The following is a 10,469-nucleotide window of genomic DNA, read 5'->3' as shown; positions in this document are numbered from 1 at the left end:
ATGTCAGGCGCCGGTTCCGTCCTTCCTCATACGGTGCGCTCACAGGCTAATAACTGGTACTTTGGACCTTAAGACTATCTCTACTTTCTCAAGCCGTGAACTCTCTCTTCACGACGGGGTTGGTGCCAGGAAGCTCCTTGAGCCCTAAACACGCAGTGTAAGCATCAATCCAAACATCGAAGAGAGGGTGAGAGGAAAAGAGTGAAGACCTACAGCCATCAATAGGCTCGTTGACTTTATCAGCGACCTTACATTGGTTCTGCGTGGCCACGTTCTGCGTCTTCAACATCGGCGCAGATACGTACGTGTGTCCGTCCATGGCCTTCTGGAGCGCGTTATCCTTCCATCCGAAGACGTAGTCGGCGTGGTCCGAGAACCCGGTCGCGTCGCCGCTGGACCAGACGAACGGCTGGTTCCCGTTCGCGAAATCCGAGGCGTCGATGCTGTTGAAGCCGCGTGTGTCCCAGACTGTTTCCAGCAGAATCTGAGGCAGTCTTACGGGATGGGTTGATGGGCATGGACCGCCTGATTCAAAGGTGCCGCTTTCCGGATAGGCGACATGGTCTTGGTGATTGGGCGAGTCGAGGTTCACGCCGTCCCAGCACGTTGGGAACCGGTGGTTGGCCATGATGCCGTATGGGCAGGCTTTCGTTGGGAAGTTGATCGTCTCGGGGGCGCGGGTGCTGGCGTCTTTCATGCATGTGTAAGTCAATTGGCGCCACTTGCGCGACTGCTCACGGTTGCGGTACGTCGCATCACCGACGAGCATGCGAAAGCCAGGCTTAAAAGCTGTTACGGTTGATTTCTGAGCCGTGTCGAATAGCGCGTCTGTCATGTAGTAGACCATCTAGAAGCAGCGTTAGCAAAATTTCAAGAAGACAAGTGATGTATCAATACCATTCCGCCCTGGTTCTGCGAGTTATCCTGAGCTCTCTGTGGCACACGTTTAAATGTTCCGTTCTTCGCACGGTAGCTGCGAGGTGTAAGGTCAGCAGTCGTCCATATCGTGTCATAACCCATTTAAAGGGGCCAGGCGTTTTTCGCGAAGAGGCATACAAGATCTGAACCATGAAAGAAAAGGATCAAGAACGAGGTGACTTACTAAAGCACGGCAGTCCAATAGTTAGAGAAGTCTTCTGAGAACTGGCATGTAGTGCACGTCGAGAGCTTAGCAAGATCATGTGTTGCAGGGTTCATAGTGGTATTGAATGAGTTCTACATCAAATGAGCTCAGCAATCAGCTTAAACAACGGGCAAAGAGTCACTCACTCCTCCCACAACCTGGTGTAAATGGGCTGAAGGGTTCTGCCCCGGGTTGACGAGAGGATCCAAACGCTGGACGGTGAGCTGAGAACAAGGGAACCTAAGAAGTGCCCACGTGGGCGCGAGTAGCCCCAAGGCAGCGACGAGCTTGTGTACCATTTTCGTAAAGCTCTATGATTTTGCGTATAACTACAGTGAAATCAGGAATGACTTTGACTGCGCAAGCTGTAGTCTGAAGTTCAAGTCTAGGCAGGAGATTGCTCGTTTTCATACCATGCCACGTCAACAACCCCATCAATAACTGAATACTCTCGCACGAACCACTGCCGTTGCCCCCAGCCCCTACAGACTGCCATCCTTACATCCAGTCTCGGAGACCTTTCTTGGTCAATATCGGAACAATCTATAATTGGTGAGCTTCATCGTCATTGATACCGGTTAATGTGGAGAAGTACGTCTGGCTCGGGACTTGTAGGCCAATGCCATGGTTGATCCGGACCTCTTCTGATGAAGAACACCCCCTTTTCCCTCTCAAAGCGTATCTCTCTTCTTCTATAGTCGAGAGTCTGAGGTATTGTCTCTCCCATTGTCCTCGATGGTGACCTAGGACTGACGATAGACGATCTCAAATCAATAAAGATGCCGTGTAAATATGCCATGAGGCTAGGGATGCCCCTGAACTTTGATGAGCGGCGACTCGTTTGCCCTGCATGCCATGATAACAAGGCATACTTAATTAGGGCTAATAGATCTTCCGACGAATAGAAGCTATCGCGATTCCCCATTTCGAATCTCGTTACTATTTTGGATCTTGGGTGCCTTCATATATTCGGCTAAATGGAAACGAGTCCGTCATGCAAGACCCCCGTCGCTTCCAGTAGGCCAACATGGCAAATTCATGACCTCGATAATTATAATTGTTTTGATGTCATCCAAACATTCCTTACGACGTGTTTGACAATCTAAATTCCGCTTGTGCATTATCATCAATTCAATTCGGCAGCCAGGCAGACGTTACCATCCACCGCAGACAACACCCGGTCATCCTGCACCGAGACCTGTATCATGAAGCTCCCTGGTATACTTTTATTGAGCCTGGCCGCTCGAGTATTCGGTCAGACGCAAACTTGTACGCAGGAGATGATAGCTAGCGACGACTGCGCGGCTGTGATTGACGCCAATGCCTGCTATAACGAGTTCAGATGGAATGCGCAGACGCTGCAGTGCATCGATGGAAAAGACAATGCCGACAGGCAGAGAAAGGTATGATACTCTTGATTACTCGCTGAGTTTCTTGTCTTTCCATGGTTAGATTGTGCTGACGATGAAAACCCGACAGGCATGCCTGTGCTGCAGCTGTGTCGGCACAGTAATGTGCAATTGGGTCAGGACGCAGAGGTTTTCATGCGCAACAAATTAAAGCTGAGCATTGGGAGCTAGGGACCGAGATCACAGTGAGGCTCAGATATTGAGTTTCCAAAATCGCTCTATCTGCGTTAATTAAAGCCCTGTAGAGTAGGTGAACAACGCGATATGTTAGGTGGCTGAGTTCAATATCCTTACCAAACTTATCGGAGCCTGGCGAGCACAGGTGTCAAAGGCACAGCTATTTAGGTAGTAATTGAATATCGCCCTCGGCATATCTAGAGTTGACACCTACCTCTAGATATGTAACGTGCGTTGGCGAGAGTATTTATGATTGCCCCAGAGATAGAGTTCCATGTCTAGCTTGGATAATCTAGCCCTAGAATCGTTTCAACAGTGTCCCAAGGGTAAGACGGCGGCATGCTGCCGTCATCCTACATAATATTAGATTCCAAATATTAGGTATATGTTAAGTACATAACCAATGCAAGGTGTCAGCCCTCTGATCGGCATTAGCCATTTCTACTCTGCCACGCTAGTGTCAGGCACACTGCGCCCGTGATAATGATAAATCTCCTAGCCTAGCTACTCTTACTTGGCATCATCACTTCTCTTAGGAATCGGAATCCTCGTTCGAGATGCCTCAAACAGTGTACCGCCGTCCGTGGCCAACATGGCTTTCTGTTGCCTTAGTTTTCCCGCTTACCATTGCCTGGATCGCCTTGATCATCATACAGGGCACGTCAGGGGCAGCTATTACTATCGGGGCAATCGATATTCTGGTCTTAATTGTCTTCACCATCCTCGACCCCGAAGTTACCATTGAGAGTCGCAAGATCATGCCAGATGGCACCGTAGTGAATGTCCGGCGGCCCATTGTGGGGTTTAAAAGACTTGAATCCCCCCTTGGTGTGACAGGTGGATATGAGGTCAGGATTGACGGGTATCGATATGAGCCTGCCTACATCAGATTATAACGTAATTTAGAATCAATGCCACTAAATATGAAGTGTACATGCTGATATTGTTCAGGTGCCCGAACTGCTGAGGATTAGGGTTACTTGGAGGAAGGAAGTACGAGTTCGTTAACCCTACTTATGCACCTGCGGAGGACAAGCAAGTTCGAGCGTCATGTTTTAGTCCGATGAAACATTTACATCAGTAAACTATGGTAATACTTATGCCAGCAGAATTCTCGCTATGTTGGATGCAGCAAATTCGACATGTACATATAACAGCTTATATCTCAACTCGCCATAGTGTACTTGGGCTGGTTCGAAGCATTGGACATTCAAAACCTCATGCCTACCATTTCTCGATTATTGGTCAGCAGATTACCTTCACTCCTATGCCATGAGATGCATGTCGAGCGATCCGCAGCTCCTGCGTGAATGAGTTGGTAACGGTACGAAGTTCTATTCTATAGGTCTAGCAACCGTGTCATATTTTCGCAGGCAGGCTTCGCGACGGTGTATTTTGGACAAGTGCAACGGTCAAGAGTTCAGACAATCAACTGAAGGCACCGTTCACATAATTATCAATCACAACGCGAGCGCCGCTTGGGTACGATTTCAGAACATCGACGCCTCGATATTTTATGTAAACAACAACATGTCAACTTATTATACAAGATAACATCTGAATAATCATACACCCATAATCCCTTTTAACACATGTGTAAACCCCACTAGCGCGTACGATTCTCAAATTCCTCCTTGGTCATAGCCGCATTCCTCGTGATCCCCTCATCAATGGAAGGTTCTTGATGCACCTCCTTGATGGGAATAGTCTTGTGTGTCACAGACGGCATCACAGTTTCTACGCGAGGGTTAGCTGGGAACGAGAGATCATTGCGAATGCGCGTAGCAGAGGAAGTAGCTAACTAACCCCTCTCAATGATTGGTTGAACCGTCTCATGAAGATGGTGATGGACGTGTTCACGCGTCACAGTCGGCTCTTGGACTGTCTGGTGTTGTGTACCAAACTCTTCGCTAGTATTGGTGAACTGCTTCTGCTTGCGCTCAAGCATCGTCTTGGCATCACGCTCGCTGTCGCGGTGATCGACATAGTGTCTCTGCGTGTCGGCTTGCGTATGCTGATGCTCCTCCGGCATCACTTGGCGCTCCTTCAGCGGCTGAACGGTGGTCTTGTAGTGATCCTGGTGGCGTTCTTTATCCACGATCTTCTGTTCACGTTCTTGGTGCTTCTTATGGATCTTCTCGTGTTCGACTGCGTCCGCAGTAGTCCTGTCAATTGATGCTGAGTCAGTCTTACCAAGACCGGCACCAGCGGCCTTGCCGGAAGCTAGTTCATCTTCGTTGGATCCTCGATGAAACATCTTATTGATTGCCGTCGACGCAGCGTCCATGATGGGCAATTCTTTGTCTAATGCACTAGAAAGTATTTTATAACGTAGCAAAGTGCTAAAATGATTTATTCATGGAGAATAGCAAGTGCAAATGCATTGCGGGACACATTTATATCTATATAGTAAGAACGCCCAATATTCTTTAAAGCTATAGTTTCGTCATGCTGTCATGGTATATGTCTTAGTACAATACAAGATTATCCCACATTACGACCGATGTACGTGATTATGCACCATCGTCATACAAACAGCCAACTATATCGCACCCGGCTAGTGCTCGCCTCAAAATACAAAAGTTCGCCTCATAGAGTGTCACTTAAATGTCTAGCTCATGCATTGAGTGGTTTCACGTGACATTTTTGGAGGGTATTATCAAGTTTGACGCTCGGCAGCATATGAAGTCATGACTTATGTACCGATCCAACCCAGGTAACAAAAACGGCACCATATCATACTAGAATCAATATAGTATAGTAAAAGATGATAGTAGTCAGTCATAGAGATCGTGCACAGAACAGCACTTGCAGGCCCTATCGGTTATCTGTTGCCTTTATGTGCTACATTCTGATTCGTAGGCTACTTATCAGAATACAAGTTTGGTGTCAGGGCTCCAGCACGATATTTTGTTATTTCCTGGTATCACCGTTGTGACGACTCAGCGGACTACACTAAAGATATAGGGGAAGCTGTAAAACCATACTCCAGCACAGCGGCTGCAGAGACAGCATCATACATGTGTTACATCTGCGAAAGTGGCGGTATCAACACACTTAGAGTAGGTATCCAAAAGAAGCTGTGCTATTTCCAGGTGCTATATGGGAAGCTGAACGGGCGATGAAATGTACTCGCAGAATATATAGGCTTGTATTGTGCAATTGAAAGTCATCAGCACCTGTAATTATGCCTTATCATCCAATTAAAGAGCACCATTAGGGAAAGCATGTGATACGAGTTAACCCACCGACAATGGGAAGTATATGTGCCACTCACAAGTGCTAATAGCATCCCAGAACACATATCATAACATACCTAACGTATCGTGCAAGTGGTAGCGCATCTCGCGGGTCAGGCAATATTATTATGCTATTCGCAGATACTGCCCAACAAGGTCGCAATGGTGAATCATCTCGTTTGCTATTAGCCTAGTCACATGCGCTTTTCTCCCTAGCATATACATGTAGATATATGTGACGCTATTACACATCTAACAAGCTTCCAACAGCTCAGCTACGCTCAGATAAGCTGTCCTAGATGCACTGATTCAGCAGACAATGCTCTCACTATTAGCTAATATGAATGGATGTATGGCTTGCATCAAGATTAGCCTAGCCACCATATATCTAACGGGCTCAGGCTGTGTATAACAATCGCACTCTCTAACTTCAATATTCGACTTCGATTGAGTTTCTATTAGTTGTTCATAGTTTAATCTAGAAAGTCCAATAATATCTTTGGGCGCGTACGATTCGGCATTCTCCGCGGATAATTACCCCGCTTCCGCTTCACCACCCGCATCTCGTCATTGCCTTGAGCCTGTGCTGGGTGCCAGTGATAAGTCTTTCGAGGAACTCAGTTTGAAGGGCTTGTTCTTTGAGGTTTGGAATGTTCTACTCATTGTGGCGGAAGCGGTATAATCTCAACTTCCAATGAAAAGGGGGTATTTCCTACATTACCTAGGTAGTTGATCTATCATTGATATGACGCATTGAGCTAGTTTGAGCAAGTGTCTCTTCCCATAACTTCTTCACCGGAGACTTAAATGCCCTATCCGACCAAATGAATTGTTTCATGACTACATGCAGTTCTGACCATGACTTGTAGAGGTCTTTAAACCTGGATCCGTTATTCGAGCGTAGCAGTGCGATGTAATCAGAACGCGTAGTCGCTGTTGGAGCGAACGCGCCGCCACTGTATAGGAGCCAGAGAAGCAGGTCAGGGCGGGAATCCCATAAAGGGTCATCATTCGCCTGCTGCAGCTCACGGAGTAACTGCGTTGAGAAATGCGACTATATAATGCTTGATCAGTACCCCCATCTACAACGCACATGAAGAAATCAAGAATCATCTAGCTCATTAACGTCGAGTTTTACTCTTGGAGAAGACATGAATATGAAACTGCAATGTCTATGTTTTACTTACAGGAATGACCGGAGCACACCAAACTCTGCAGCACATCATGACTGAACATAGACACGCAGCAAGATAACAGCAGAAAACAGCTGGATGAGGTTTCGGTAAGTTCATGATCCTTGATTGAATGTATGCTGTATGATTATTGATATATTCCATCTTCGAGACTTGGGACTTAAGAGGAGATATAGTATTTCGAAGGCATTGCAAGGCATGCAGATCTTCAAGCACTTCAATGAAATCCTTTGTGAACAAATCTGGATGCATCTGGAATCCAGGTGGCAGCCGGAAGAAGCTCGGAGGACACGAGTTTCGCGTCCATCGAAGCTCCGAGAAGGTCGCGTGATCAACTATGCGGCGAGATCCTGCTAAAATCGACGCATTCAGGTCTTGCCTATTGGATCTAATAAGCGGGCATCAACAAATATTTCAAGCGTACCTACCAGAATATAGCCCGTTTGATTCCATCAGTGAGAGTAATTCCCCTGGCTTTACAGATGCTGAGCAGTCGACGCACCGCGTCCATATGCAGCTGAACCTGGGATGTCATTCCAAGGCGAGCCTATATAATGAATATCGGTCAACTGCCTCTTAGCGGGAGGGACGGACAACGGCCGACTCACTTCCACGCCAGCTAATAGCAATATGGCACCAATCGTCGGCTCTGAAGTAGCCGTGTCAGGGGTACCTATTCTCTCACGAACATAGCTGAAGGCCTGGCCCTGATACCATCGCCACTCACGGTCTGTGCCGTCTCCAGCTTCCGCGAAAGCTAAAGTGTGCATAACAGCAGTCAGGAGAGCAGGGTCAACTAATCCGGTACGGAAAATAGACCGAAAGCTCTCAAGTGTGACAATATTGAATACAGGTTCAAGAGACTGTCTTGCTTTATCTAAAGATCTATGTAAGCCATGAGGAAGTAAACATAGCGAGGGAGGGAAACCTACAATCACTCAGAAGTGCTTGCAGTCTAGATGAATCTACTGCAAGGGTCCTAAATGGATCCAGTGTACCAGCCGACAGAGAGAAGGGCGACATGGCTACAACATCCTCGTGCGTTCTCTCTATCTCATCTCTTATCGTTATTATGCGAAAATTTTTCTTCGACTCTCGTTCAATCTTTCGTTTCTTTTCAAGCGCTCGTTTCACAGCATGTGACCGTGCCAAACGTCGCGTAGCAGGACTTCTGGGACCGCTCGGAGCGTGAACCGTGATGAACTGGAATCGCCCCTCTGACAAGAATAAGTATCGGTATTACATGGATTTGTGACTAAAATTGAATTACCTGTGTCAAGACTACTCATACTCCCGGCCGAGCTGCGGTTTGTTGATAACATTGCTCACAAGATTAAGTGGTTCGCCAGTAAACATGCTGCACCAGCTATTGTGAGAAGATCATAAAATCTATTGGAGCGCCTCGATTGGTGTCTGTCTACTGTATTAACCTGTTAGCTCATTGTCTATAGCCTAGCAGGCACTCATCTCGCACATTATAAGCCTTGGACTGTATTGCAATACCTCTGTGACAGAACCACACAACTTGAGCAATGTGAATCTCGAATATAAGCCGACAATTAACGGCATTATCCAGGAAATACCAAGGCCGCCGTGATAAGCAGAAGGCCTTCTTGCTCATCAACTCAATATGTTATATGATCTTATTCGACTGATTAATCAACATAATCGAAGGCGTATTGGCTGGCGTAACTAGGCGGTGTTGTCAAACATCACATACATCAGTATCCAGATTATAAATCAAAATACCAACTCAAGACGCTAACGACTGTTCCCCTAACCCAGTCAGTCTATGGCGTGATGGACCAAGTCCGTAACTCTTTTTAGAAAAAGCTCTATCCTAGAATTGGAAGTAACTTCTTGCCTAATATGGAACAATCTGATTGCGGCAGATGGATAGTTTATTTCCACTCTCTTCTCCAACGTGTTGTTTTGTCTTCACTTCTATATTTGCAATCGTTCGACAGATATGTAAGCTGTCATCAGGAGAAGGCCTTCGGCCGTAGCCGGATGACTGCCAAACCAGGCCTTCATTGTCTATAAAAGCCCGAGAGACTACACCACGGTTATGAGGACTTCATCGGCAAGACATCCAAGTCACGGGAAACACCTCACATATCTCCATTCTTCAAACGCTACAAATATTTCTTTGGCAATGGCTGAATCACGCCTTTTCAAGCCGTTGAAAATCGGCAATATCGAAGTAAAGCACCGGATAGCAATGGCTCCGCTCACCCGCCTTCGAGCGACAAGCGAGTACGTGCCTGTGCCATTAATGAAGGAGTACTACGGCCAGCGAGCCTCTGTTCCTGGCACATTGATCATCTCCGAAGGAACCTTTGTCTCCCCAACAGACTCTGGAGGTTTTGCCAATGCACCTGGAATCTGGAGCCAGGAGCAGATCGCCGCCTGGAAGACCATCACCGACGAAGTCCACCGCAAAGGCGGCTTCATCTACTGTCAAATTGCTGGGTCCGGCCGACAAGTATTCCCCAGCCTGGTCGAAGCAGGGGGGATTATTCCCAAAGGGCCAAGTGCAATCCCCGTTGCCAAAGATGGTTTGGTACCGGTCCCTATGACCGTTGAGGAGATCAAGCAATCGATCCAGGACTTCGCTACCGCGGCGACGAATGCGATAAGCGCGGGTTTCGACGGTGTAGAACTCCACGCGGCGAATGGCTTCCTCCTTGACCAATTCATCCAAGACGTCAGCAATCAACGCGACGACGAGTACGGAGGAAGCATAGAGAACAGATCCCGCTTCGTGAACGAGCTCATGAAGGCGGTCGTCGACGCCATCGGCCCGGAACGTGTGGGAATTCGTCTCAGCCCTTGGAGCCTGGCTGGTGGCATGAGAATGGCGGATCCGATCCCACAGTTTACAGATATTATCCGAAAAGCTGAGCACTTAAAGCTGGCTTATATTCACTTGGTCGAATCGCGCATTTTCGGCGGCGATGACTTGGAAGCCAGTGAACGACTGGACTTCGCATACAATGCCTGGAATGGACCACTCCTCGTCGCCGGCGGGTATACACCGGCGGAAGCACAGAAACTGGTCGACGAGGAGTATCCCGAAAAAGACATTGTTGTTGTTTTTGGGAGACACTTCATTGCGAACCCCGACCTGGTGTACAGGGTCAAGGAAGCTCTCGAGCTTAATGCATACCATCGCGAGACTTTTTACACTAGCTCAGCTGAGGGTTATGTAGATTACCCGTTTAGCCCGCAATTTTTGGAGAGTCTAAGCGCCTAGACCTTATGATCTGAAGATAAGCGCTTGTTAGTTAGAATTATTCTTAGTATATATATATATAGATATCGTTTA

At 47.4% G+C, this 10,469-nt stretch overlaps 5 protein-coding genes across 5 annotated transcripts; 2 read left to right on the top strand and 3 right to left on the bottom strand.

Moving 5' to 3' along the window:
- Positions 1 to 80: 80 nt before the first annotated feature.
- On the bottom strand, positions 81 to 1,521 carry F5B22DRAFT_458406 (uncharacterized protein). Its single transcript, XM_047972044.1, has 5 exons — positions 1,270 to 1,521; positions 1,103 to 1,215; positions 898 to 973; positions 214 to 847; positions 81 to 144 (listed from the first exon to the last, which is right to left on the bottom strand). The coding sequence occupies exons 1-5, from the start codon at positions 1,420 to 1,422 to the stop codon at positions 89 to 91; spliced, it is 1,032 nt and encodes a 343-aa protein (XP_047834111.1). The 5' UTR covers positions 1,423 to 1,521; the 3' UTR covers positions 81 to 88.
- A 1,608-nt stretch (positions 1,522 to 3,129) lies between these two features.
- F5B22DRAFT_458397 (uncharacterized protein) lies at positions 3,130 to 3,987 on the top strand. Its single transcript, XM_047972043.1, has 2 exons — positions 3,130 to 3,606; positions 3,661 to 3,987. Exon 1 carries the CDS (start codon positions 3,267 to 3,269, stop codon positions 3,603 to 3,605), a length of 339 nt encoding a protein of 112 aa, XP_047834110.1. The 5' UTR covers positions 3,130 to 3,266; the 3' UTR covers position 3,606; positions 3,661 to 3,987.
- A 163-nt stretch (positions 3,988 to 4,150) lies between these two features.
- On the bottom strand, positions 4,151 to 5,379 carry F5B22DRAFT_458394 (uncharacterized protein). Its single transcript, XM_047972042.1, has 2 exons — positions 4,516 to 5,379; positions 4,151 to 4,446 (listed from the first exon to the last, which is right to left on the bottom strand). The coding sequence occupies exons 1-2, from the start codon at positions 4,994 to 4,996 to the stop codon at positions 4,316 to 4,318; spliced, it is 612 nt and encodes a 203-aa protein (XP_047834109.1). The 5' UTR covers positions 4,997 to 5,379; the 3' UTR covers positions 4,151 to 4,315.
- Positions 5,380 to 6,148: 769 nt separating this feature from the next.
- F5B22DRAFT_458317 (uncharacterized protein) lies at positions 6,149 to 8,863 on the bottom strand. Its single transcript, XM_047972041.1, has 7 exons — positions 8,616 to 8,863; positions 8,412 to 8,561; positions 8,074 to 8,358; positions 7,750 to 8,018; positions 7,570 to 7,688; positions 7,136 to 7,520; positions 6,149 to 7,002 (listed from the first exon to the last, which is right to left on the bottom strand). The coding sequence occupies exons 2-7, from the start codon at positions 8,461 to 8,463 to the stop codon at positions 6,670 to 6,672; spliced, it is 1,443 nt and encodes a 480-aa protein (XP_047834108.1). The 5' UTR covers positions 8,464 to 8,561; positions 8,616 to 8,863; the 3' UTR covers positions 6,149 to 6,669.
- Positions 8,864 to 9,296: 433 nt separating this feature from the next.
- Positions 9,297 to 10,397, top strand: F5B22DRAFT_634035 (NADH:flavin oxidoreductase/NADH oxidase family protein-like protein; the record flags this gene model as incomplete). The annotated part of the gene is made up of 1 exon (XM_047976925.1): positions 9,297 to 10,397. The coding sequence occupies one exon, from the start codon at positions 9,297 to 9,299 to the stop codon at positions 10,395 to 10,397; it is 1,101 nt and encodes a 366-aa protein (XP_047834107.1).
- Positions 10,398 to 10,469: the final 72 nt, after the last annotated feature.

The sequence above is a fragment of the Xylaria bambusicola genome (assembly GCF_022495145.1).
Source record: "Xylaria bambusicola strain CBS 139988 unplaced genomic scaffold F5B22scaffold_6, whole genome shotgun sequence".
NCBI classification, from domain to species: Eukaryota; Fungi; Ascomycota; class Sordariomycetes; order Xylariales; family Xylariaceae; genus Xylaria; species Xylaria bambusicola.
Note: the sequence above shows the minus strand (reverse complement) of the source record. Positions and strands in the feature narration are given on the sequence as shown.

Bases quoted from the DNA above. Each gene is read 5' to 3' on its own strand.
- F5B22DRAFT_458394 (XM_047972042.1), bottom strand. From the start codon at position 4,996: ATGGACGCTGCGTCGACGGCAATCAATAAGATGTTTCATCGAGGATCC. The intron at 4,447-4,515 runs GTTAGTTAGCTA...ACCCTCGCGTAG, and splicing joins TCAACCAATCATTGAGAGGG to AAACTGTGATGCCGTCTGTG.
- F5B22DRAFT_458406 (XM_047972044.1), bottom strand. From the start codon at position 1,422: ATGGTACACAAGCTCGTCGCTGCCTTGGGGCTACTCGCGCCCACGTGG. The intron at 1,216-1,269 runs GTGAGTGACTCT...CATTTGATGTAG, and splicing joins TACACCAGGTTGTGGGAGGA to AACTCATTCAATACCACTAT. The intron at 974-1,102 runs GTAAGTCACCTC...TACACCTCGCAG, and splicing joins TATTGGACTGCCGTGCTTTA to CTACCGTGCGAAGAACGGAA.
- F5B22DRAFT_458317 (XM_047972041.1), bottom strand. From the start codon at position 8,463: ATGTTATCAACAAACCGCAGCTCGGCCGGGAGTATGAGTAGTCTTGAC. The intron at 8,359-8,411 runs GTAATTCAATTT...TATTCTTGTCAG, and splicing joins TATGAGTAGTCTTGACACAG to AGGGGCGATTCCAGTTCATC. The intron at 8,019-8,073 runs GTAGGTTTCCCT...ATAGATCTTTAG, and splicing joins GCAAGCACTTCTGAGTGATT to ATAAAGCAAGACAGTCTCTT.
- F5B22DRAFT_458397 (XM_047972043.1), top strand. From the start codon at position 3,267: ATGCCTCAAACAGTGTACCGCCGTCCGTGGCCAACATGGCTTTCTGTT.